At 44.6% G+C, this 27,399-nt stretch overlaps 1 protein-coding gene across 1 annotated transcript; it reads right to left on the minus strand.

Moving 5' to 3' along the window:
• Positions 1 to 1,693: 1,693 nt before the first annotated feature.
• Positions 1,694 to 27,399, minus strand: HPSE (heparanase). Its single transcript, XM_019483942.2, has 12 exons — positions 27,113 to 27,399; positions 23,707 to 23,852; positions 19,366 to 19,491; positions 18,760 to 18,933; positions 17,457 to 17,628; positions 16,438 to 16,485; positions 9,910 to 10,003; positions 9,203 to 9,309; positions 7,892 to 8,006; positions 5,219 to 5,337; positions 4,177 to 4,323; positions 1,694 to 4,050 (listed from the first exon to the last, which is right to left on the minus strand). The coding sequence occupies exons 1-12, from the start codon at positions 27,292 to 27,294 to the stop codon at positions 3,891 to 3,893; spliced, it is 1,590 nt and encodes a 529-aa protein (XP_019339487.1). The 5' UTR covers positions 27,295 to 27,399; the 3' UTR covers positions 1,694 to 3,890.

Here is a 27,399-nt window from a genome sequence, read left to right on the forward strand (position 1 = left end):
AAAAATTACCTGTAAAAGTAGGTAGAGTATTAAAATAAGATACAAAACTAAAACTCATTAAACGTTCTCCCAACTTAACTTGGCTTTCTAAACATCTTGCCAAATAAGGTCTTATAGCACTTCCAGAAGATGTCTAGGCTTGGGGTCTGGTTTGCCTCACTGGGACTACCAAGAACAACTTCTACCAGTGCAGACTCTGGACCACTAGAGTTATGTGCTCTTGGTGCCCCACCTCTGTCAGAGGACAGACTAATATATTCTGGATGGTCAAGGGCAGCCCCACATAGAGAGCATGTTTCATAAACATTCTTCCCTTATTTCCATGCACAAATGGGCTGGGCCCAAGGACTGGCTGTGCAGGTGTTTCATGTGCTGACTTAGGTAATAAAAGGAAACATCTTACTTAACTTAAGGTCAGCACAGTAGAATGTCGGGTAGGAGAGGGCCAAGGCCTTATTGCATGTACTCCTGACACTAGTCATGGAGAATAAGGAGGGTCACTGTTATTTTATGACACAGCTTCCCTCCCTTTCCAGCATACCAGACTTCACAAAAATTGAATACCATTAACTTTAATCCATGAAAGCTAGCCTAATAGGAAAAACTAGACAAACAGAAAAATTTACCAAGAGAGGTGCAATCAAACAATTTGTGGAATCCACAGTTACTGAAATTTGATATAGTGCAACTCCAGGTTTAGCAAATTGGAATAAATTCTTCAATCACAAGCTTAATTACAACTTAATATTATGTAAAAGAGATGTTACAGCAGGAGTTTCAATATTTTATTGAGCTCCATCTGCATCAGCATCTATAGATCTAGAAATAGATCTATAGACACAGATATAACAGACTATTTTTCTTCAGATTGATCTGAGGATAAGTCCCATTACTGTATGATTCATCATGCAGAAGCATTAGTGTATCTAATAAAAAATGCACCTTATAGTTTTGACTATTCAAAAGTATTAAAAGCTTGTTGAAGGTTACAGTTAATAAGAGGAAGAGATTACTGCATATGTGACTAAAGCCTGCTTGGGTTGCAGTTTAAATTCATGGTAAAACTCTTATCAATTCTAGTGTAAATAGACCTTTCTGGTTTTATATACATAAACTAATGCTGTGCATAATAACTTCTTGCTCTGAGTTATGCAGCCTTCCAAAAGTAGACCTGAAAACATTTTTTTCATTGGTCTGTGAGATCAACATTTATAAATGTTTACCAATAAAAACTGAATCCCATCAAGCCTACTTATAACACATAGTAACACTTTCGTATTTTCAAGTTGAAAAGCATTATCCAGGTTCTACATATCACTAGTTGTTGGTCCATAATGGTAGTTACATGAGGAAATAAACCCAAACTGTCACAATGGCTCATTTTTTGAAGATATGGGAAATGTCTTTAAATTATTAATTCCTTTTAATGCCTTCCCACAATCTTTGCTTGTATACTATTATATCCATTGTGATTTAAATGGTAAGTTTAGTGTTGGTAAAGTAGTGTCTTGTCGTGTTCCACAAAAAAATTTAATCATAAAAGGTTGCATCATTCAAGGTTTTATCTACCAGGCACTCATAGGAAATCACAGAAAGACTGCTTGATATAGCCTAAATGGAAAGGAAGAAATGCAACTGTCAGGTTCCTCTCATGACTGACCATATGCTAAAAACAAGTCACTTAAAAATGGAATTACCAAACTGTAATATACTTTATTAAAAATGTGCAAATATAAAAAAGTCATGTACAAATATTAAAATCAGTGTTGACCGTCTTGGCTTTTTAAAAAACAGTTTAAAAAGACAATCAGGCTAAAACCAAATTGAATCACTTAGTTTCAACACTTTAGTTTTTTAAAATTAAGAAATTTACTGATCTAATTTAGTTGTCATCAGTCACTTTAGGCTGTCTACTTACTTTAGCAATTAAACTTGAATAATGAAAAGAGATTTGTCTTTTAATTTATAGCCCATTTTACTTCCTCATGTGTGTGTATTAGCACAATTCTGCAATTTTGTGGTTGAAAACATTGCTATGAAAAAAATTAAACACGAATCATCTGTTTTCCCTGAAAATTTTAAATGATACTTTATAAATAAATATCTTTAAATTGTATGTTTTAAAGTTCTAAAAAACAATACCCAGATTTGGTGCCTTATCTACTCAATAGTGTCCTTTCAAATTCTAAAAAACAAAATAGAGCTATGTGGTACTTTTCCCCAATGAACTTCAAAATAAGCACAAATAAGTGGTTGTCATATAGGTACAAATACATGTTTATCAGAGACAGCAGTTGTGCCTTCAAGTACTTCACAGATTTGAGATTATTTGCATTTATTTATGAAGGAATAAGTAGTTCTTGTGGATAGGAATTGTGCAGAGGTGAAAGTTGTGTGTATAAAGAAGTATGTAATAGATTGAAACAAGAAAAAAAATGGCTGTGAAAGTTTGCCAAGAAAAGAAGGGTTCAGCTGCAATTCACTTCTGCTGGCCCAAAGAATCTGTATTGATTTCCTGAATTTTGTAACTATGAAGCTGGCTCATGGGTCTGTTTGGGAGAAATCACCTTTCTTCTATGGCCATGGAATGTTAAGTAGTTATTCTGAGCCTGGTCCCTCACCAAAGTTTTTCCGCTGGTTTTGGGTTTTGGACCAGACTGTCTATTCCTCTTCAGGGACAAAATACAGTTACTCTGCCAAACCAATCACAACTCAGTGACATCAGGGACCTTCATATAGGAGGCCCTTTTTTCTGATGGAGTTACAGAAAAGATTATAGGGGGGGGGGGGGAGGGTTTAGCCTGAAAAATGAGTACAGGCTAAAATGGATACAGCTTTTCATTCTTGCTGTATCCATAACCTTAATGAACACTCAGTCAGGCACTAGCAGTCATTAGGATACTAGAAAAGACTGTACTATGTTGAGGGATTCTTTTCTCTCTCTATGAGATGAAGTGTCTTTAAAACTGATGCTGAGTATTGAGTATGTTGAAGAGATGACAAGTTTATCTATTCAAGAGCTTTGATTATGTTCTGAATATGCAGGACTAGAGCCCCAGCTGACGTAGTTTGCCATAACTCATTGGAAATCAGTGGGCAACAGTCATTTGTGCCCAATTTCAGATGATCTGAGTTATGCCAGGAATCAAATAAGGGGAAAGAAGTATGCCTCTTTCCCTGTCCCTTTAGCTATGCTTTTAGTGGACCTAATTTCCTTCTTTCTCATTTTCTGCATTCTCCCCAACTCTGTTTCCATCCCCCTCTTCATATAAAACTTTTCCTTATTTTGCCATGGAGCATGTTTTCTCCTCCCTTTGCTCCCTACATGACTATCAACTAATCAGAGATCACAATGATCAGAGCTCATAATTCACAGTCCCCACAATTACCTCCTGCTTTGTCACATTCCGTAGGCATCGAAGAAACCACGCAATAAAGACATTGGGGTATAATCAGAAACACACTAACCCCATCTTTTGTAAGGGAAAAAACGGTGCTGCTATAAAAATTGTGCTTACATATTTATAAGAACTAGAAGATGAGGGACCTTTTAAGTCTCTGGCTGGCAGATCTGCAGGTGCAAGGTAACTCTTGTGGCAAAGGCATACAGAATGAAGGAGTGGTTGTTGCTAAATGTACCTCTTGGAGACAAAGAGAAGGAAAAAAATCAACCTCTTCCCCCTGGAAAAAAAGTTCTTGAGGCACAACGTAAACATCTTCCATGCACACACCATACACAGTTTGAATTTATGCCTTCTCCTCCCTCAGGTTGTGCTGTTGCCACCAACGGATTTGCATTAAGATTGCTAGAATCTTGCCAGCCCCTTACTATCAAACCTTAATTCTAGCCACACTGCTTTGTAAACTCCCTGGGAGTGTGTGCGTAACATTTAAATGCAAGCGGTAGCTTTGGCATTCTTTATAACATAAAACCCATATGAAAAAGCTGGAAGGCCGAGCATGCTTCCTGGACTGAGGGGTTTCTCGTTAAGTGTTGGCAGCGTTTTATCGTCCACCATCCTTAAGACATGACCATTCAACTGAATAGATCTGTAAAGAGAGAGGTTGTTGGATTATTTATGCTTTGTATTTAGAGACTCATAGAGACCTGGTTACAGGCCACCTACTTGTGAGTTGGGGTACTTCTTACAACAACAGAAAATGTCGTCTTCTTACCTGGAAAATATGTTATCTTTCCCATGAGGTAGTAAAAGGTATTCATCTATGTGTTTATTAGATAAGTAATAAGGTAGCTGCAAGCGCTTTGTGACATTGTAGAGGTTTAAAACAAACAGTGTAACATCTCCTTCTTTGTACTTGGGGCTGAAAGGTAAGAGAAAGGGCATATTTATGACCAGCTCTTAAAGTGAAGTTACAGAATTGTGAAGAAAGTTCCTCCCTAACTGGGCAGATTCTGTCCCCTCAGCACCATAGCAGATGTGCTTCCACAGCCTGAAGTGGTGACAAATGATTCCTTGTGGCTATCTGAACTTTCCCCACAGCACACTGCTGAGCTGCACCCTGCTAGGACTCATAGTTTCTTGGAATAGAGGTCCTTGCAGGGAGGGAGCAACTGAATCAGCAGCTCTGTCTGCAGAGCCAGCTCCATTGCTAGACTGCTGAGGAAATGTGATGGATGGCAGGGAGATAAAAGGGACAACACTGTAGAAGGATCTGATGGTGGGTGGCATCATTACCATTTTTAACACCTAGAGGCTTCCCCTGCCACTAGAGCCCCACTGTGCAAGGCGCTGTACTAATGCATGTCTTCTTTCTCATACCGAGGAAGATTCTACAGACAAGACAGGCCAGGGCTGGAAGGAAAGATATGTTCCCATTCTAAAAATTGGGGACTGAGGAACAGAGAGATTTGGTAGTTTCCTAAGGCCATTCAGGTAGATTATTACAGGGCAAAAAACAAACCCAGGTCACCCATTGTTTTTCACCACAAGCCAATCCCTCCTTTCTCATGTAATTCTGGATAGCAATTCACATGACCTGCTCATTTTAACATTTCTTCAGAAAGTTTTGAATGTTTTAAAAATTTCCCTCCCAAATATCCATGTTACGTTGTGTGGATGCAGAACATTTGCAGCCTATTGCAAAGCCTATTGTGGGCTATCGCCATGTTTTCATGGTTTCCCATGGGCTTGTACTGCAGCGGGGCCTTTGCTTTCCAAGTAAGCCTTTGTCCTGGGTGTTGTGTTTAAATGCTTACTGGTGGTTGTTTGTGCAATGAAGGTACACCCGAAGCTTCTTCTGGTCTGCCCCCTTCAGGCCAACATGCAGGACCTTGGTGCCAACCAGCTTCTTGTATAGCAGGGAAAGCCAGTAATCCTATATTGCACAAAAAAAAAAAATCAATCTGGCAAATTAGCTCTCAAGATCAGAGTAAAATCATACCCTGAGGTGCTCTTGTGAAGTGATACCATTTTCTTTAACATTCAAAATCTGACCCTGACAATCAGCCAGGACCCTGAGGTCTGTGCCCAATTTGCATGAAAGAAGTACAAACAAGCATGGATGATCATATCCATTTCCCCCTTTATCACCTTATAATTTGTTATATTCAGGTAGACAGGATTCACTGTCAAATACTGAATGTTGAGCCTTGCTGGGTGTGAAGTCTCAGGTTGAAAATGCAGTTTAGTCCCAAAGCACACTGCAGAGTTGCTGTATGTTGGCTACAGTGACTGTACAGTGAGTGCGCCATCCCCATCAAATTACTGGAATGTGAACACTCTAAAATGCAAATACTGCCATGCCTTTAAAACAAGTGCAGCTGTAGATTCATAGATTCATAGATGTTAGGGTCGGACCCACTGATGCAATGGTAGATAAAGACGAACGTAATGATGGAGGCTGTGTTTGCTTAAAAGTGAATCCAAGTAAAAAAGCTAGAAGGCTGAGTGCACTCCCTGGCCTAAAGGGTTTCTCAGTAAGCACCAACAACTTTCACTGCCCCTAAAACATGAATTCCACTTTTGTGATACTCTCATGTTTGCCTTTCATCACCTGGTAAGAGATTAAAATTGGATCTTTCACGTACAATTTGTCCAGATTCACAAAAAAAAACAGGAAAGAGAAGCAAATTCTAACCCTGAACTGTAAAATGAATGCATTCATATAGTGTGTTTAGAGTCACTGTGCTTGTGAGAAGGGGATACAAAGCTGTTCAAGAGGGAGATAGAGGATTTGAATCTGAAAAATGCTGGGTACTTTCTACAAGGCACTAAGCACCTTGAGCTTCCACTGAAATCGATATGGGTTGAGCTGTCCTCAGCATTGGAAAGAAACAACGATGTTTGGCTCCACTTGTGCCTGGCAATACTTAAGCCTTTAAAACAGCTTTAACCATTTAAATTCTTCACTGCTAAGGTGGCCTTTCAATAAATATCGGAGATTCTATCCTGAAGGTGCACAGTTTTGCAAGCACAGAACAACCTTACAGAAGTCACGGCAATTACACTAAGGCAAAAAACAGGCAAGATCATAACTGAGTCTTTATATTGTTGAACTGTTCTTTTTTCACTCAGTTTTTTATTGATGAGTTCAACTTTCTGTCTGCCACAAGAGAGCACTGTAATGCTAGCAACAGGAAAAACCTGGTCTTTGGTTCAACTTACTAGATATGGCTTGGAAAACAATGCAGAGCTGCTAAGTTCCATTTTTTTGCAGTGTCATTTCTTTGATCATAACCACACACATGAGGACCACATCAAGGCTAAAAAGCTTCTAGCTGTCCTAGAAACTCTCTTTATTTTCATATTTCTGCTGGACCTTGGAAACTGTCTGATTTTCAGAGCAAAGGACATGGACAAGACTTCACCGCTGTGCTGGGCAACTCATCAGCAAGCCCAGAGAGATGGGTTTGCTTATGGTTGTATACATTTCCCACTGCTTCAATAGCCCACTTGCCAGTTCCAATTCTGCAGCTCTTGAAATTGTAAGAAGCACTCTGGCTACACTCCAAAATCCAATGGTTTGGTCTCACGTGGGGTTCAGCAGCCTTGAGAGCACTTGTGAAGACTTATTTTTTGTTAATGTTTTTGTACCCAGGAACAAGCAGTGGCTTTTAATTTTGATGACTTTTATTTCAGATTAAGGAAAGCATGATGGGCTGTAACTCTTCCTCCACCTGCAGCCTTGCCACTCTGATGAGAACACAGAGAACAGAACTGTAGCTAGAGACACTATTTGCTGTATCAGCCCTGTTTCCTGGAATCTGTAATAGCCACAACTTGGGTGAGGACCACATGTGGAGAAAAGGGAAGAAAAAGGCAGGGAAGGGAAGTGTTATTCCCTCATCTAAGTGTAGCTGCTTATTTAGACAAAGCCAACAGAAGCTATAATGGAGAAAACCTTTCATCAAAACAAAACACTGTTCCCAAATAACACTTGTTCTCTTTGTGATATAGGAAAGAAAAAAGTACATTGGTTTTAGCTGTGATAAAATTCTTACTTTGTACTTAAATAATATTATGTTGTTAACTCATAGTTAAAAGAGCTAAACAATGATGTCCATCACAACTTTTGAAAAAAAAATCACTCACTCAAAAAATACCCAAACTAAAAACACTAAACAAAATCCTCATGAGTCTGGAAAGTTTGGACCCTGATCAGATTTCTCTCAGGCTTATCTCTACTGCTTAGGCCCAAAGACTCTCTCAACATTTTTTGCTAGAGGTTGCTTTGTTATAGCGCATTCAACCCATACGCAGAACTTAATTGATTTTAGACAGAAGGATACATATCTGTGAGTACCTTTCGGAATTTGCAGCTCTTGCCAGGGTTGTTATAATAGCTGACCTCTGCCTGTACATCAGCTTTAGCCAGCATGTAAATATACATATATGAAATTGTTGTCAAACTAATGTTATTGTATACGCACAGGCAAGGGTTCAAAATTCTGATCCACCAGGTGATAGGTTCCTGCTCCAAAGAATACCTGTCTCATCACCACATCAATTCCCAATTTGGCTGACAGTCCTAATTTGTCCAACCACCTGCAGGAGAAGAGAAAGACAGATAAGATAAACATTAATGCAAACAGTCCTAAACTATGTAGAAAAATACGTGTTTTCAGACTAAATTATATAGATTACATTCTTTTTGACCTCTGCATACAGCAGAAATAAGAAAAATGAGATAATGCTGACTCCCACAGAACACTGTGCAACAAAATAAAAAATCAGGAACAGGAGAAGCATCCCTGGAGAAGCATTTTGAATTGGATTCTGACTAGCTACCTGGTTTAACTGTGCTGTTTCCTTGAACTCCCAAGCTATTTTCCTCTTCTTCATTAACAAAGGCAACTGGTGGAGCTAAGGAGTTACTATATGATCTTAAGTTCAGCACAGGCAGATTGAGGTGGACTACCAGATGCTCAGGTTATATTTCATTCTAGCATTTGACTTTCATTTGACAATTAAATTCCCTAGTTGTTTTGGTTGCCAAGATAACCTTCAACAATATGAACCAAACAATAGTGTGGTGTCTTTCTAAGTTTGCAGACAGATAAATTAAAGGTCTGAGTATTCCAGTCATTTCAGTGAAGTTTTAACTCTGAAATCTGTTAGGGACAATTTAAATACCAACATGGTTAGGTGTTTTGAGATTAGTCTGGGTCAAAGAAAGAAAAAAGAATCTTATCGTATGGGTCTTTTCAAACTTGTCAACTTCATCTTATGTTGGCATCATGAGTGGATGGAGCACAAGTTATGACTGAAGTTTGGGATTTTACCAGAATTACTTCTACAATTTAATTGGATACTGGCAGCCATAGTTTTTGTGGGTCATGCTTCCAGTCCTAAACCCAATCAGCTACTCTAAAGAAAGGTACAAAGGCTGTGCCATCCTCTATGGACTGCACTTACTTAGCCCTTCTTTTATACCTATTCAGAAGCCTGAGAAACCTATTTTCCTAGCCAGAAGTTACAGAATACTGCATATGTGGCTATCCTTTATGCTTAAATCTCACAGATGCATTTTGGAGTAACATCCTCAGGTCATGGGAAATAGATGGTTTGAGAGCAATGAACTTAGATCTGTAAATGCATAAATGTTACTGGGCTTCAGAGAAACCAACACCCACTCCTGCTTAGTCAGGAAGAATGTTGCTGATATGCCTTTAAAGGTAGAGCTGTAACCAGGTCTCCCAGAACTACCTTGGAAAAGAGTAAATGCACGCTGTTCTACTTACATAAAGCCAGCAACATATGTATTAGACAGTCTGGGTGCTCCACCTCCATAGGCTGAACTTGTTTCTCCTAACCAGACTTTTTTGCCAGGAACAGTTCCATCAACAATCTAGAGAATGTCATATTGTTAGAATAAAGAAAAGTAAATAAGTAAACCCATGGGTCTCCCTAAATCAATCAGATCAAATCAGGTCTCTGGGTAAGTTGTATGAATTTCAAAGGTTTTTCCTAGCAAGCTCAGGTTGAATGAAGCACAGCTCCAGGAAAGATCTGGTGACCAGATGCAGAAAATGGCACATAAAAATGAAAGCCAGATTCTGTCATGCTTACTCACGCTATGTGGTATCTTACTCTGCATGCCATCCTACTGAAGTCAGCAGGAATACATAGTAAATGAGATACTACTTCATGTAAAAATGACAGAATCCACCCAGAAATTCCATCTGTGAGGCTGTGACAACATGGGCAAATCCATCTGTTTTCATTTCTGTAGTGTATACTCTCTCCAGCCTTATGGTTAAATGACGATTCTCCTTCCATCAAAATATTTTCCACAGCATCAGATGTTGTTAGCATTGTTAATATTTGTTACATTATTTACAATGAGAACAATCTCTTAGATTGCTTTAATTAACTGCTAGTTTATCCTATTCTAATCTACACTCAGTATTGTATCTAAGTGTGAGGACACTGTAACAAAACACTGTACCTGAAAAACATTGTTTATTGCTGTAATAAAGGTATCCAGCACTTCAGGGCTCAAGAAATCCTTTCTGGTAGCAGTTCGGCCATTTACGTAGTAACTGAAAAGTTAAGACACCCCCAAGAGAGCAAAAGTAAATGAAGCAGCCAAGAAAATAAAATGTGATCTAAAAAGCTTTGTTACATAATGCATTTATTCACATGACTTCAGGCTTTTCTTGCAACCTCAAATTTAATATTCCCTGCCTCCTTTCCCTCATCTGCTTTTCAAGTAGTCATAAGCTCACATTGTGCAAACCACAACCTTTAATGGTTGCAGTTGGAATTTGCATCCATGAGAGCACATTGGTCACTGGCCACGAGTGACTGAAAAATACTACACTTGTAAACAATGAAGCTTTAAAAAAAAGAACCAGGATCCCAAATTATCAAGTTTACTAAAAAAAAAGGGTGTCTAAGTCTTTTATGATGATAAACAGAAAAAAACCCTCCAAATTGTTGGTGCTATTAGGCTTTGGCAGCAGAGGTTCTAACTTCCATCTTTTTGCTGGAGGACTTCTCTGATCTTGGGGTCACTGGGATGGTTACACACCCAAAAGAGGGATACCTGGGCAATGGCTTTCCCTGCCATCAGCTGAAGGGAGGTTCAAGTTAGATGTATCCAACCGTGGGTTGGGAGATCAAGATCTTAGGGAAGTGCTGCTCAACTGCTGGCCTACAAAGCCATGTCTTCTGGCCCCTAGGGCTTCCCATAAGTCTTGAAATGTGCTGGTGGGGGAGTACCTAATCACTAGTTGCTCTCAGAACCCTGGCAATTAATGCTGACACTGCTCCCCTGCTACCATATTTCCACACCTGGAGGGACCCTCAAGCTCCAGATGACATGACCTTGTGTACCAGGTTGCATTGTGGCCAGATCCAGCACGCAGGATCCAGCCTGCAGACTGACCCTGTGCCACTCGGACCTCAGGACTGGAGAAGTTGAGTACCACTGTCTTAGGGTGATGACGCATTATGAAGTTACTATTCCATTCCTCAAAACATTTCTGAAGTCCCTTAACCACAAGCAAAAGTCAAAGCCAGACATTCCCACTGTGAAAAAGCAGCAGATAAGAAAGTGTTTGCCTGCAAGTGGAGGAGATGAAATGGAAAGAGCTTTGAGGTCTTTGTATCTCAAAGGACACTTATGTTGCAAAGGACACAACTTATGCTGTCAAGTTCACCTTTGCAAATACATTTACAAATGTATACATCTGCTTCCCACTTCACTTAACTGCTGAATCCTGAGTTCACTGTGGCTGTGTTTGACCTAAAAGAGCTGATGAGATCAGAAGTGAGCGCAGACCATCACAGGCACTTGGACCTTTCCCGTAAAATAGAAACAGAAACTCAAATACAGGACTCAGCAGTTAAGTGAAAAAAATGATGATTAATTTTAAATTACAAAACCAACACCACCTTTCCTAAAAATGGTTTCTGCCACTCACACTGGACCTGATTGCTCTAAAATATTCCAGCAATGCTCTCAGCTGCAGGGGTGTTTTGTATCAAAATCCCTTTTTGATGATGCAGTTGCTGAATTTGACATCATGACAGATTTACTGTATGTCGTGAGGTATTATTTATTGTAGAGTTTTTATTAGTCTCGATTTGCATTATTTCTCTGGATTTTATAAATCCTAACAACATAGTTATTTCTTTTAAATTAAATTAAAATTAGTAATATGGCATATTAAATAATATTAGTACAAGATTATATCATGTTATGTATAACATGATCCTGGTAATGACCTCAACAATAGACATTGACCCAGAAGAGCACCTCTGTAGATTCCACTGAAGTCAAGCGGGTTCAAGTATATACTGAAAGTTAAACATGTTTAAGAGCTTTCCTGAATTAGGCATTATATATCCAAACATCAACATTTCAAAACAATGTCACTACTCTTTAAATCAGGGGCAGGCAAAATATGGTTCGCAGACCAGATTCAGCCCTCCAGGCACTTTCACCCAGCCCGCATCACCCACCAATGAATTGTACCCCACCCAGCTCTTCCACCCATGAGGGTGGGAGCAAGAAGCCCACGTATACACATACCCTGTTACACCCCAATCCCACCACTGCAGGCAGAAGGGCCTGGCCTGGCCAGCAGGCAGCTTCCAGGCAGGGCTGCTGCTGTTGCTGCAGAGGACCTGGTTGGCTTCCCTAGCATCCCACTTGCTCCAGGCAGCAGGTAAGGAAGCGGTGGGGGTGGGGGTGGAGGTGGAGCTGCAGTTGGGCAGGAGTGTGGAGCATGGGGCTGGCTGCAGTGTAGAGTCTGCATCTAGAGGGTAGTGGCAGCCTGGAGTTGGGTGGAGAGTGTGTGGTTGTGAGGGAAGGAGGGAGGCAGGGAAGGTGGGGGGGTGTGGGGTTCCCCCTAAATTCCCCATGCTGTGCAGCCCCCACAGGCAGCAGCAGCAACAGCAGCAGGCAGGGGCATGTGGGGCACTGATGCGCGGCTCCAGCCAGCACTGCACATTGAGGTGAGAAACGCAGCCCCCGCTGGGCCATCTCTATCGCCAGTGCTCCCTGCCACGCGCACACAGTCCCTGCACTGACATGGGGCATGGAGGCAGGGAAGGCAGCTGGCTCCAGTGCATGGGGCTTCCCTCCCATGCTGCACAAGTGCGGGGGCTGTGCATGTGCAGTGGGGAGTGACGGCTTTAGAGATGGCCTGGCGGGGGCTGCACTTCTTGCCATGATGCAGCATGTGCAGTGCTGGCCAGCATGTGCAGTGCTGGCCAGAGCTGTGCGCTGCTGGGCACCAGCACCCTGAGTGCCAACACCTTCTGCTGTGTCATAGGGAGAGTGTGGGGAGGGGGACCTCACCCCCACCATACCCCACAAGTGCTACACACCCAAATCTTGTCTCCATACCCCACCATGTATACACCCCCCTGAACATACCCTATGCTCCCCCACACACAAAGCCTCACTTATTCACAACCCTCCCCACCATACACACACACAGAGCCACACCACCCACAATATACAAGACTAAGATTTTATTTTTGAGTTATTATGTAATCACCTCTATATACACTATGCAAACACAAATGACAATAGTATTTTTTGTAAAAAAATTAAAATATGTTATAGTCGGTGTTTGACTTCTAGTGTATGATTTGCTTTTTTCCCCTTGGTTCTAAGATGGCAATCCCCCCCGTCCCAAAAGGGAGCATGGGGGGTGGGCAAGGGGAGGGTAAAGGTCAGGGGAGGTTAAAGGTCCAGTGGTAAAGGTCAGGGGGTAGAGATGGGACTTCCAGTCCCAAGATGGCAATCAAGGGGCAGGGCAACTGTCAAGGGGTGGGGCTACCCATGCAGCCCTTGAAAGCTCACCAAACCTTGTTAAGTGGCCCACCACCCCAAATAATTGCCCACCTCTGGTCTACAGTCTCATTAATGATTGCAAGATTCTCTCTCAGGGTATGGTAGACAAATAAATTAAACTGATTAAGAAGATCCAGGGTTGGGAGGGGGGTGGGAATTACCATGCATTCGCTGCTCCATGTTAACTGTTTCCTGTGTCTGCTCTAGCTCATGCTAAGTGGAAACTGATTTGTGGTAACTAAGGAGTTGTTTCATTCAGGGGTTCACTACCTCAATTTAGCTTTCACTTACTGCAAGATAGAGCAGGCATGCTAGATGTTGACTGTGGGGCTTGCGGAATGACACTGAAACAGACCAGAGCAAGCATCATTGAGGCTCGCAGTGATGCTCAGGGCTGGCTTTTTTAAACCAAGACTAAACCCCTTCCAAGTCATGCTATCTATGTCCTATGTTCAGAGACAAGAGAGTGTGGGGAGGGGGTAGACTTGCAAAATTACATTGTTGCAACAAGAAGTATTGCTTGAACCATTTTGAAACAGAGCCTCTAGACCAAGGGTGGGCTAAATATGACCCCTGGACCAGATCTAGCCCTCCTACTGAATGGATTTGGCCTGGCTGGCCCCATGCACCCTCCATGGGGTTGAGCCCTGCCCACTCCTGCCTGGGGCAGCCTGTGCTGAGCTCCAGCCTGCTGGCCAGGGCAAAGCGCAGTTTCCTGGCAGGGCTGCTGTCAGTGCAGCTGTAGCCACACTGGTACTGCTCGGCTTTCCCCTCCTCCAGTGGCTTCTCCTCCTGACCCTGCTGAACTGCTCCAGGCAGCAGGTAGCGTGGGGAAGGGTGGTGTCCATGAGGATGTGTGCTGGGCACCACATGCCTAGCTGGGCAGGGGGGAAGCTGCAGTCAGGTAACTCCTGTCCCAGCATGCAGGGCTCCAGCTTCTGGCCACCTTCCACCCACTCTTCCCACCTGGTGCAATGAGCAGCCACCTATGGATGGCTGAGTGGGTGGAAGGTGCCAGGGAGCTGGAGCCCCATGCACTGGGGCAAGAGCTGCCCGGCTGCAGCTTCCCCCTTGTCTGGCTGGGTGTGAGGTACCTGGCATGTGTCCCAACAGCTGCCACCCTTCCCCATGCTACCTACTGCCTGGGACAGAAGGGGCAGCAGGAAGAGAAGCCACTGGAGGCAGAGGAAGCCAAGCAGTGTCTGGGCAGCTGCAGACACACCAGAAGCAGCCTCACTAGGAAGCTGTGTGCGCTGGCTGGGGCCAGGGCCAGGGCCATGGGAAGAAGCAGGCAAGAGTGCAGTGCAGGCTGCCCTGGGTGGGAGTGGGCGGAGCTCAACCCCAAGCAGAGCACTGTGGGGTCAGTCACGGGCTGGATGGAGGGTGGGTGTGGACTGTACCTGCACCATATCACCCAGGTGAGCTGTGCTGCATGTACCTTCTGCCCTGCTCCCTTCCTCCCCCCGTCCCTGGCCATCTCCCAGGACCTAGCACTCGGGTAGACCCCTCACATGTATAGCGCTCAGGTAGACACCACACACTGCCCCCATGCCCCTCAACCTCCACTCACACACCATATACCCCACCACCCCGCCCCCAACACAATATACTAAAGTAAGACTTTATTTTGAGCTATTGTGCAATCACCTCTATACACAATAGTCTAAAAAACATAAATCAGGACAAAAATAATTTTTAAAATCAAATTAAAATGTTATAGTAGATGTTCGATTTTTAGTATATGATTTGTTTTTAGCTATAACTAGTCAATTGCCTGTCAAGAATGATGTGGGCCGGGGGGAGGGGGGGGGGCTGGGTTGGAGTGCCACCACCTAATGTCCCATGCTGCTGCTGTTCTGCCTCTTGCAGGGACTGGGGTGGGGGAGCTGAGGCCAGCAGGACCCTCTGTCTGGTTCTCAGCGTGGCTTTGGAATCATGGCGGTGCTCCCTCATGCTTGGAGCACTCTGACTGGCTGTTTCCATCAGAGTGCGACCAAAGCATTACAGACAGACAGACAGATTTAGGCGTTTATAATATTAGAATTTGTTAAAATGATATTTTCTGAAAGATTTTGTGTATGCAGCCCTTGACAGCTCACCAAAACTCGTTAAGTGGACCTCCAGTCAAAATAATTGTCCACCCCTGCTCTACACTTATTAAGTTATTAAGGTCTGACCCTGCAAAATGTGTTTGCTGCCCTGATAATTCCCAAGCTCAGTGGTGCTGCAGGACTGGGCCTTGTGCATTTTGTTTTGTTGTTCCTTTTATTAAAATTAAAATACTGTTAACTCATTGTGAGTGCATCAGCTGAAGGGAAGATGTCAGAAGTGGGGCTCTGACATAGGAATTCTGGTTCTAAAAGCACTATTTGCTACTGCTTGAGCTGGGAGACCTACTTTATAAGCAGGCTTGTTAGCCTCTGCATGTGACCTCCCCACCAGAGGGAGACAATATGCCACATTGACTGCATGCACTTTGAACAACATCTGTCTACATGTAGAGGTGGTTGGAAAATTTTCAGACACTATCTTCAGAAAATGACAGCTTACTGAGCCCATAACATTTCATTCAAAACCTGCTGGGTTCAATAAAATCTTGCCAAATGTAAGGCAGAGTTCTGAGTGAACTTGTTTGGAGTCCTGCTTCAGTGTCTAGATCCCAGGAGTTCAGCACAGCTCGTCTAACCGGCAAAGTCAATCATCAACCCACAAGAACAATTGCATTGAGCAGCACAGGATCTATGGAACATCTTTTTCAGCTGAAAGATGGAATGACCCATTCCACACTGAAGGTGGACTGGAAGGGGGATGCTATGACCCTGCCACTGCTGCTACGTGTTTCCTCAGTGGCATGGGGAGAGCACCTGCAGCCAAAGCCGCCATACTGAATGCTGCCAAAGGTCCATGTCCATGGGCCAGATCTAAAGATTCCAGCAGCCAAATCTGGTCCATGGGCTGTAGATTGCGCATCCGTGATCTAGTTCATAGGAAATGTTGCAAAAACTAAATGTCTTGTGAACTGCAAACCCTGTCTTTGGGACAACTCTACATAGACTGATTTTGTTTTACTCTGCCTTTGCCCCTATTATATTTTAAAATTACCGTTAAAAAAAAAAAAAAGCTATGTCAATTATAAAAGCAACTGGACACATATTTTGTACTTACTGATGCCAAGTGACAGAATCAATTACTTTCCCTCCTGATTTCAGAAAGCTGAAAGTAAAGAACAGAGTTTCATTTCTTTGTTAAACATACTGAATATTGATAGAGAAAAGCAGATAATACTGTGAATGAAGGGCTGACAGTGACAACAGACATGCCTTTAATGCAGTCAAACAGTAGCATCTAGACTCTAGGGCTTAAAGCCAGGAACATCTAGATTCTAATTCTAGTTCTGATAACGACTTGCTAAGTGATCTTGGACAAGTCACTTACCCTTCCTGGGCCTTAGCTTAGCTCATCTATAAAATGGTATTCATATCACTTACCTACCTCAGTGAATTGTTGAAAGGTTTACCTAATGTTTGTGTGGTTCTTTGATATCCTGAGGTACACGCCACAAGTTAAAACTTTTATTTAAGCTGACTCTGTTAGAAGTAGATTTGACCTTTTTTGAGTGAGAAAGATATTAAAACCCCCTACAGAACTCACTGTCTGGTACACTGGAATGCTACTAACCTACGCTAAATAATTTTTTTTCTGGATGATTTAGACTCTCTCATTTCAATTCAATAAACATTCTTTGTGCCTTATCCCCTAATCTTCTTCCTTACTTCAAGTCGATGCCTATATCTTAATGTATGTAGTATACTCCTACTTATGCCACTGTTACTTTTGGTACTATATCACCAACTGCAAGGTGTGCAGGTTAGTGAAACTCCACTACATTGTAGGAATGGATCCTCAGCTGGTTTAGATATTACTTGCAGCAGTGGGACTGGGCTAAATGACATCAGGTTAAGAGCTGGCTCTTCGTCTCTTGCATGCAGTTTGGGTTTCACTTACACACTGTGAGGGCAGAACTGATTCTTTTCCAAAACTAAGAACAAATTAATTCTCAACGGCATCTCATTCTTTCAGTGTCATCTTTAACACCTTCAGCATTCTCAGACCCAACTCCTACAGCCTTTGTTCAGTTTTCTGCCCTATCTTATCAAGCTTATGCCTGTTTTCTGCTTTCTTACCTCCTCAACAACTTCTGAGTTTTCTTCCATGGCTGACCAACATCAGGGCCATACAGTTTTGAATTCCTGTAGAAACTATAATTACTCAGAAGGTGGCGTAGATGAACAAAGTCTTGTCCTAGTTGGAAGCCATCAATATATATGCCAGACTTTTTCCTGAAGCTGTTTGGCTCTGGAAGAAATGCATACACACAGACTCTTCTTAGTAGGCTTCCAAAACAAACGTGTAATGATTCTGTCAAAATTTGCACAGCAGTAATAACCGACCAATTTACAGGGTGTTAAATGCAAAAAGCAGATACTAGATAAGCTACAAAGCAACATGAAATCACAGGATAAAAAGGACTGTTGCAACTTCAGAAGGCCACACCCCACCATCAAAGGCTTATCTCAGCTAATACCTTCTCCAGTGCTCTGCCCAAATTATTTTAAATTTATAAGAAAAATCTTCTGCACTTCTCTAGCACACTTCATCCCAAAGTGCTGTACAAAAAATGAACTGATGTTGTACAAATTAAGCAGTGAGTCTCCCACCACTTCTTTTCACCAATAAAACACCACCTTATTTTTACTTATGCTGTACAGAACCAGTTCTTGAATAGGTTATGGTGCCCTGAAAATTAATGTCAACTGCCACATGACAGTGGTTATCCCAGCCCAATCTAGCTAGCACCCTCCTTGTTCTCTTTCACTTCCTGGCTTGCTATCTCCCTCCATCTTCTTGGCTCCAGAGAACCTTCACCATCCTCTCCCATTAATTCTTTCCTCAGAGACCACTGCTATCCTCCACTACTTCCCACTGTCTTGCCACCTGAACTAAGCCTCTCCTTCTACTCTTTCCTAACATAGTCTACCTCTAGCTCCCCCGTTCCCAAACCTGTGTTCTTTCTTATTACCCACTATCAGGGATGCTCCCCCTCCCTCTCTGACAATGACCATCCTTCTGACCTCAGCAATATTTGCTTCCCTTCTTTCTCCTCCCTAACAGAGAGCAGTTATCAGCATCCAACAATCTCTAGGCCCTAAATGCCATTACATGATATCTGGAAAGCCCCAAATTGTGATCCATCCTGTCTCTACTTGTAAAACAATCTGAAACACATTGGAATTATGGTTTTACAGCTCAGTTGGCAAAGTAAGTAAGTTGGCAAAGAGTAAGACACAGGCATAATAAATCTGTCACTCTTGGACAGGGTTTGCACATCAAAGAGTTTTCTGAAATGTTGTGCCACTCAAGTAGAAGATATACTTATGGCTCTGATTTCCTTAACACATGTACACATACCTCAGACCTGTCACTTACCATTCCCAAGTTCCCAGGACATATTGTACTTCTGGGAAGCACAGTAATCCAAGAGTAACTGAGCATTCGAACTATCCCATTGAGAGTTGCTTTTCCGCAGCAAGACATTAAGTCCAAAGACCAGCTGAAATTCTGAACAATTGGCAAAGTTGTAGAGAATGTCCAGTGTACTTCCTGTAAGAAAGGAAGGGAATAAATAAAACCATTTTTTTCGACCGCCTGAAGTACTAATTAACCTAGAACAGAGTGCAGCCTAATGCCTGCAATTATTATTTTCTTTATTGCTGTAGATGCACATGGCGCATGAATCACATAGTCCTGCCCTGTGAACACAGAAGGCCTTTTCCTGGAAAATGCCAAACACCCTCTCAAATTCTGTTGTAATTGGCAATCATGTTAAATATGAAATAGAAAAACATGGACTAAGAGTAACATGTTCAGAAATGCTTGAGAGGCATGGGTGTTCCAATGATTTTCAGTGACAGTAAGGATCTTAAATGCTTTTTGAAAATGAGACTTAAGTACTTCTGAAAATTTTGCTGGGAAACGCAAAATCAGTTTCCAATCTTCTAGTGCAAATTGCAGCTCAAGAGACAAACATCTTACTTGTAATGGTGGTGGTGTTGTGTTTTTTCCAATACTGTTCCTCAAGGATTAACTTCTCCTGGATGGGCCACTGAATTAGCAGTTGTTCTTCCAAAACAAAAGGAGTGGATCTTACTTCACAAATATCTGCAGTACAAAAAAAACAACCATGAGTGAGCCAAGTAATAAACTTTTCATAGTGTTTTTTTAGGCTATAGTAAATGGAAGATCAGAGTCCACATAAAGACAGACATCTAGTTTGTACAGAGATGCTCATACAGGCATTTATGTAGACTGATTGCTCCTACCATATTAACCATTTGAGAAATGGATGGGAAGCATCAACCCAATCCTGCTTAAATGAAGCAAGGCCAGATGAGATGTCTGCTTCATAATCCAACAATAGTCAGTCTTTAGTGGTGGATGTAGCCCTAGAGTGGTAGCTCTTTCAGTAGGCATAGCTGAGCAGCTCTGCACCTGGGGCAGCCGTGTGACACTCAGGGCAGCACCGGCTGCCATAGTACTGATTGCAAAAGTGTGATCAGTAGGGCTTTGCGAGACTTCAGACAGAGTTTTGGATCCAGAGAAGCTTCGGATGCTTCGGGGTCTGAAGCAGCACATCCGGGTCGAAGCACTGGCCTCGTTCAGCTTCCCGAAGCGGTTCGGAGCTGCCTTGGAGATCCGGCCATAGGGTATAATGGGGAAACAATAAAATATCTATGACGTTGGGTTTTTTTGTTGGATTTGGATGAAATTTTCAGGAGTGGTAGACTCTGCAGAGAGCATGAAGTCTGCTAAGTTTCAAGAAGATCGGTGCAGGGGTTTGGAGGGGAACTGCACCCCAAATTTGTGAAAGCAAAACTCATGTCATGTCTAGGTGTTACAACACAGTGGGGTGAAAACTGCAGGAATGGTGGCTCTTACTGAGGCCACAAAGTCTACCAAGTTTCGAGAAGATCGGTGCAGGGTTTTTTTTGGTGGCAACTGTACCCCAAATGATTGAAAGCAAAACTCCAGTCACATCTATGTGTTACAACACAGGGGGGTCAAAACTGCAGGGGTGGTAGCTCTTACTGAGGTCACAAAGCCTGCCAAGTTTCAAGAAGATCAGTGCAGGGGTTTGGGGGGAACTGCCCGTCAAGCTGCGGACAAGCAAAACTGGTGCTATGGGACTGACTGTGTCTGCCTTGGGGTGGGGAGGGGAAACACTGCTGCAGGCCTGGCTGCTAAGCTGCTGTGTTACCAGTTACCAATCAGTCAATCATGATTTACTCAGGGACTGGGGACTCAAAACACAGGACCTAGCTACTACATAACGACTTAAAGAACATCAATTAGCACCTACAAAACCAGGCTAAGAAGGGGAAAGAATCAAGACAGACAATCAACTGCCCCAAGACAGACAGTCTTGGCACAGTTTTGTCCATCAGCAGCTAGGGCTGCAGGGCCCCAGAACCCCCCTGCACTGATCTCCTCCACAGCTGGCAGGCATCGTGGCCTCAGCAGGGGCCACCACCCCTGCAGCTGTCACCCTGCTGCGCCTTAACACATGCAGTGTCACCCATGGCACAAGTTTTGCTTGCCCGCAGCTTGGGGTCTAGTTCCTCCCAAACCCCTCCACCGACCTCCTTGAAACTTGGCAGGTTTTGTGGTCTCAGTAAGAGCTACCAGCCCTGCAGTTTTGACCCCTCTGTGTTGTAATACACAGCCGTGACATGTTTGGCTTTCAAGAATTTGAGGTACAGTTTCCCCCAAACTCCTGCACAGATCTCCTTGAAACTTGGCAGATTTTATGCTCTCAGCAGAGGTTATCATCCCAGCAAGTTTCATGCAAATCGGACAAAAAACAACAAAGTTATAGATATTTTATGATTCCCCATTATCCCTATGGCCGGATCTCCGAGGCAGCTCCAAAGCTTCGGAGCTACTTTGGCTGGATCGAGGCGGAAACCTGGTCTGGAGCTCCAGATCGGAACGTGGCCATCCGAGGCAGCCGGATTGGATCACTGCCGACTTGCACAGGCCTAGTGATCAGCCACCTCTGTGACTGTAGCTATTCCCCTCCTGCAAGGCAGCACCTAGGGCTGCTGCTCTGGTCACCCCACTTAGGTACACTACAGGCTTTTTTTGTGTTTTTATTGATTGCAAGCATTTTACTAGATCGAGCAATATTCCCTGCTACAGACTAAATTAAAAAAAGTACTTAAGCATGTGCAAAGTCTGTCTGTGGCAAGACCAAAATGCCTGCCTTGGGATACAGTGGGTTCAGAGGCTGTGATGTGGATGACTACACAGTCCGGTGGGTGGTGAATTGGCTAGAGGGCCGCACCCAGAGAGTCGTGGTGGATGGGTCGGTCTCGACCTGGATGTGGGCAGTGGGGTTCCGCAGGGCTCAGTCCTTGGACCGATACTCTCTAATGTCTTCATCAGTGACTTGGATGAGGGATTGAAATGTACTCTGTCCAAGTTTGCAGATGACACAAAACTATGGGGAGATGTGGACATGCCAGAGGGCAGGGAACAGCTGCAGGCAGACCTGGATAGGTTGGACAAGTGGGCAGAAAACAACAGAATGCAGTTCAACAAGGAGAAATGCAAAGTGCTGCACCTAGGGAGGAAAAATGTCCAGCATACCTACAGCCTAGGGAATGACCTGCTGGGTGGCACAGGGGTGGAAAGGGATCTTGGAGTCCTAGTGGGCTCCAGGATGAACATGAGTTGGCAGTGTGACAAAGCCATCAAAAAAGCCAATGGCACTTTATCGTGCATCAGCAGATGCATGACGAATAGGTCCAAGGAGGTGATACTTCCCTTCTATCGGGCGCTGGTCAGACCGCAGTTGGAGTACTGCGTGCAATTCTGGGCGCCACACTTCAAGAAGGCTGCGGATAACCTGGAGAGGGTCCAGAGAAGGGCCACTCGTATGGTTAAGGGCCTGCAGACCAAGCCCTACGAGGAGAGACTAGAGAAACTGGAACTTTTCAGCCTCCGCAAGAGAAGGTTGAGAGGCGACCTTGTAGCTGCCTATAAGTTCATCACGGGGGCACAGAAGGGAATTGGTGAGTATTTATTCACCAAGGCGCCCCCACAGGTTACAAGAAACAACGGCTACAAGCTAGCAGACAGCAGATTTAGATTGGACATTAGGAAGAACTTCTTCACAGTTCGAGTGGCCAAGGTCTGGAACAGGCTCCCAAGGGAGGTGGTGCTCTCCCCTACCCTGGGGGTTTTCAAGAGGAGGTTAGATGAGTATCTAGCTGGGTTCATCTAGACCCAGCACTCTTTCCTGCTTATGCAGGGGGTCGGACTCGATGATCTATTGAGGTCCCTTCCGACCCTAACATCTATGAATCTATGAATAACAGGCAGCATAATTTGGTAAACTTTTGTTAATGTTTAAGTTTTAGGAGGCCTTGTTCTAAAGACCTTATAAACCGTAGCCCCTAGATGTATTGCACCACACAAATAAATAGAAAAATCCTCAATACAGAAGACCTGTCATTATCTGTTGTCATTGCATGGCATAGATAAAAGCAACATTTCCTGCTCCATGCAACAGGAACTGCTGACTGTCTAACATGATCCCACATGAAAAGGCCCTGGCAACAGTTCGGGAAATCCTCACTATTGCCTTCACATAGCATTAAATTTTTACTTATTTATTTATTTATTTTTACACATCTAAGATCATAAACCACACACCAATGCTGCCATACTAAAAACAAGAGAGGAAGGATGTTCGCTCCAAGAAAACATATGGGATTGAAAGGAACATTTGACTTCACATTTAACACTTACCAGTACCCTTGGGCATTACCATTTGTCAAGGCTCTCCATTGTAAAACCCACCTTAAAGAGATATGCATCTTCTCAAAGAAATATATTAGAGGCCAAAGCTTGGCACAGAAACAAGCCACCAATATCTTAGCTCTCAGACCTGCCATATTTAAATGTAAAGAATGGGACCCCAAATTGTGCAGCATTAGCCTCCTAACCTAGTCAGTGTTCAGGCAGAATAATCTCTTTTCTCTCATCTGACTGTTTCTTTTTAATTCTGTGCACCACTGTCCCAGTTATAGGAATTGGTTCCTTCAGCCTTCTGGTGTAATTATGGCAGGCCCCACTTGCATGTGCTTTTCTCTCCAGCAAAAGGAATTGAGTCCTGGAGGACTTGAGGCAGATTCACCAACATCAGTCCAGCTACTGATATTTAAGCCTGGACTGGAATCATGAATCGCTGGTGAATTCTGAATGCTGCTGCCATGTTTTTGCTGTATTTGCAGTGTGCTTCAGAACGCAGCCTTTAACTAAGCCAAAGATTGGTTGTTGGTTAAACATGCCTCTCCACACCTTCCATTTTACCTTGATTTCCCTGCAGTTCCCAAAGCTCTCTCTCTTCTAAAGTGGAATCCTTTGTTGGGTCAAAGATCAGGAAGTCTGTGTTGGTGCCACCAAATCTCAAGAAGCCTGGAGACAATCCTTTGGCTAAGGTGCGCAGCTTGTGATTGCTGTGGGAGGGAACATGGAGAAACTGAACAAACATCCTCATCGCAATCCAGCAAACCAGGCTTATTTGTAGAGATGGAGTCTGAACCAAATCCTTGGATTTAAATACCAGAGACATTCAGATCCAGACCCACACTTCGCAGCACATGGCCTCAAGGGCACAACATGTTCCCATTCCCTTTTATATCCTAAGTCATGTTACTACAGAGGTGGGAAAAATACAGCCTGCAGACCAGATTTGGCTTTTTAAGGGATTTTGTCCAGCCCGCAACAGGTCCCTCTGCCCCACCTGACCCAGGTCCAGGGAGCAGCCTGGGTCATGGTGTGTGCAGCCAGTACCACTGTCCCCAGGGATGCAGCAGGGCTGGGGTGGCATGGCAGCTGGACTTGCTTCCTTGCAGCCTCTGAAGCAGCAGCTCCTTCCAGCTGCTGCTGCCAGTTCCTGCTGCTCAGCTGCCCAGGCACCCCATCCCATTTGCCCCACACCTACTGTTGGAGGTGCTGGATGGAGCGGGTGGGTGGGGTCTCCATGGAGACCGACCCAGGACATATGTGGGCAGGGCATGTGGCTGGGTGGATGGAATGGGGCCAGGGATGGGCAAGGAGCAGTATCCAGGAGCAGGATGGGTGGGTGCGGCTGGGGCCAGGATCAGGGAATCGTGACAGCATGGGGTAGGGGCCTAGAGCAGAGCCGCCATGTGCTGCCCGCATGTCCCTGCGATGGGTGTTAGTTCCATGGACGGGGGCATGCTGGGAGCAGATTGCAGCTCTGTCCCAGGCCCTGGCCCCACACTGTCACCACAGTGATCCTGATCCCAGCCCCAGCCCTGCCTGCCAGTCCCACTCCCTGACACTGCTCTCCACCCACCCATGGTCCCATCCCATCTGTGTGCTCTGTCCGTGTGGTCCCAGACCAATCTCCATGGAGACCCTGGGATCGCCAGGTGGTGACAGTGTGGGGCTGGGCCCTGGGGTAGAGCCACTTAGGGAGTTTTGGTGAGCTGTTGTGGTGGGAGCAGGTGCTGACTCAACCCACAACAGCTCACCTCAAACTCCCTAAGTGGCCCTCTGGCCCAAATAATTGCCCACCCGGTGTTCCTCTTTGTCTTCTTCTACGCCCATCCATTCGCACACTGCCTGGGTTGGCTACAGCATCCCCATATCCATACTCTATTACCATGTCATGTAACAAGCTGCCCCTACATCACTGGACTGGCATATGCAGGAAGTCGGTAATTTTGCAGGTGAGGCAGTGTCCCAAGGAAAACCCTCACTATCAAGGAAAAGTAGCCATAGATGTGGGGGATTGGACTAGATGACCCTCAGTGTCCCTTCTACCCCAAAAATTCTGTGGATACAATTTGGACAGTTCTTTGCAAATGTAAGGTATTTATTGTATATTGTGCTCTGGTTTTCCCCTCCCTTCTTCACCCAAAATGCTAACAATCGGAGGCAATGACAGACCCCATATTTCAGGCTTGAATGCTGGTACCAGCATATAATGTGTTTTCTCTTTGTATTTTCTTAGACCAAACAAAGGCCTTAGTTCTACAAGAAAGTTGCACTGCTTTAATTTAAAACTGATATTAAAAATGGATCCTGCATTGACTTCTGCTAAACCCACATCAGCCCCTTTTAAACGGTTGAAGACAGTCCACACAGGGGTTCACACCTGTTTAACTCTGCAGCTTTCAAAGAGCATTAAACTAAGCTATGGAATCTTCTGCGTTCAGACAGGCCTTCCCCTGGAGTAACAAGCAGGACTTGTGTTCCCAGAGCGCAGCCGGCACTACACAGGAGGAACAGAGATACTTCCCTAGCATCTAGCCACCAACTGCACTGGTACTATTTATCTCCATTATGAGACAACACATAGGAGATTACCAGCCACTAACAACTTCCTTCTGGTGGCAGAAAAAACTGACAGAGCTGGAATCAGGAGCTCTTTGATTGGCAGCTAGCTACTCTGCTTTCACTCTGCTGCTGAATATCAGAGAGGCCTGAAACACAGAGCCACTGCACCTTCTCTCAAACAGGTTGGAAGACACTTCCTTCCCCTCCTCTTGTTACATCACCAGAGGAAGAGCAAGTGCATGAGTAAGTACCAGGCTTTTGGGAAATAGCTCAGCTCCAGGATCTCATTCCCAGGGAGTGGAAAAAAAAGAGACAGGCAACCAGGAAGAACCCTACACCACGGCAGTTTTCTCTGGTGGCCAACATGCAGGAAAGACAGAAAAAGCAGGGAGAGGGGAATGTGCTGTCTTCCTGGGTAGAGTAACACTCCATGAGACAGTTACTGCGCATTAGCCTAATAACACTGACCAGTAGCATGTCATGGCAAAAACCATGATAATAGCCTGCTGTGCAGCATTATTAGGCTAATGCACAGTAAGCATCACTAAATAACCATGTGCTGGCGCTACTGCACAGTAACTCTAGGTACTGCTCATTTAGTTAGTATTTTAGTATTAAGGAAGTACAAAACTAAATGTGCAGTATCTAAGGCTCATCAATGGATATGGAGATGTACCCAGTGATTCTCAACTCGGGTAGGTGGTGTATATACTTTTCAGGGTGCCACACAATAGCAGCACTATTTGGTGTGCAAACACCTGCACGTGATTCACAAGGTAAATGCAGAGATTTCAACTAGGAACCCAGGGTGTGAGAAACACTCTGACCTGCCCTGGTCTTTCTGAGGCCTTTGACACAGAAGCATGGCTCTGTGATTTTTCCAGTCACAAAATGAGCAACAAGCAAGAACTGGCATTTTCCGAGGGGGGCTTTGAGAGGGGTCCCTCCAGTCTTGAAAGGCCCATGAGGGAAAGAAAAGTGGGACATGGCACAGGAAAAAAAGGCTGGGGAGATGAGGACAGAGGGCATTGAGTGAGGGGGCACAAAGGAACAGGGCACACTAAGAATGAGAGGGGTCTGCTGCCAGCAAAGGGATGAAAAGGAGGGGAAGGAGATGGGAAGGCTGGGAGCCACAAGGAGAGGAAAGCAGGCAGAAGAGCTGAAGAAAAGGCTTCTGGTCAGAGAAGGAGGGTGAGAGCTGAGGAAGGAGCTGCAGGAAGCCAGGCTGAGTCCGGGGCTGAGGGCGGTTTCCTCGGGGGCTGGGGAGGCTGCAGGGGTGTCATAGCAGGGCTCATCCTGCCTCAATCAAAGAGCAGAGGGAAGGAGTGGGGCTCGGCTCCTTCCTCCCTGCACAGCCGCGGGGCCGGCACTGGCGGGACATTTCGGGTCCCTCGGGAGCCGCACTCACCCGAGCAGCGCGATATACTGCGGCGCGGAGGCCAGGCTGGCGTCCAACGTGAGGGACAGAAAGGCGGCGCTCACCTCGGCGGCCGGCGGCCCGCGCAGCGCCGCGCTTAGCTCCGGGCCCGGATCCGCGCCGCCCTGCCCCAGCCCCAGCCCCAGCCCCAGCGCCAGCAGCAGCAGCAGCATCCCGCCCGCCAGCTCCTCAGCCGCTCCGGCTGGGCAGGTGCTGCCTCCCGGGCGGCACTACCCCGGCCCCGGCCCCGGCCCCGGGGGAGGAGCCGCCCGCGGAGG

The sequence above is a fragment of the Alligator mississippiensis genome, chromosome 2, assembly GCF_030867095.1.
Source record: "Alligator mississippiensis isolate rAllMis1 chromosome 2, rAllMis1, whole genome shotgun sequence".
NCBI lineage: Eukaryota > Metazoa > Chordata > Crocodylia > Alligatoridae > Alligator > Alligator mississippiensis.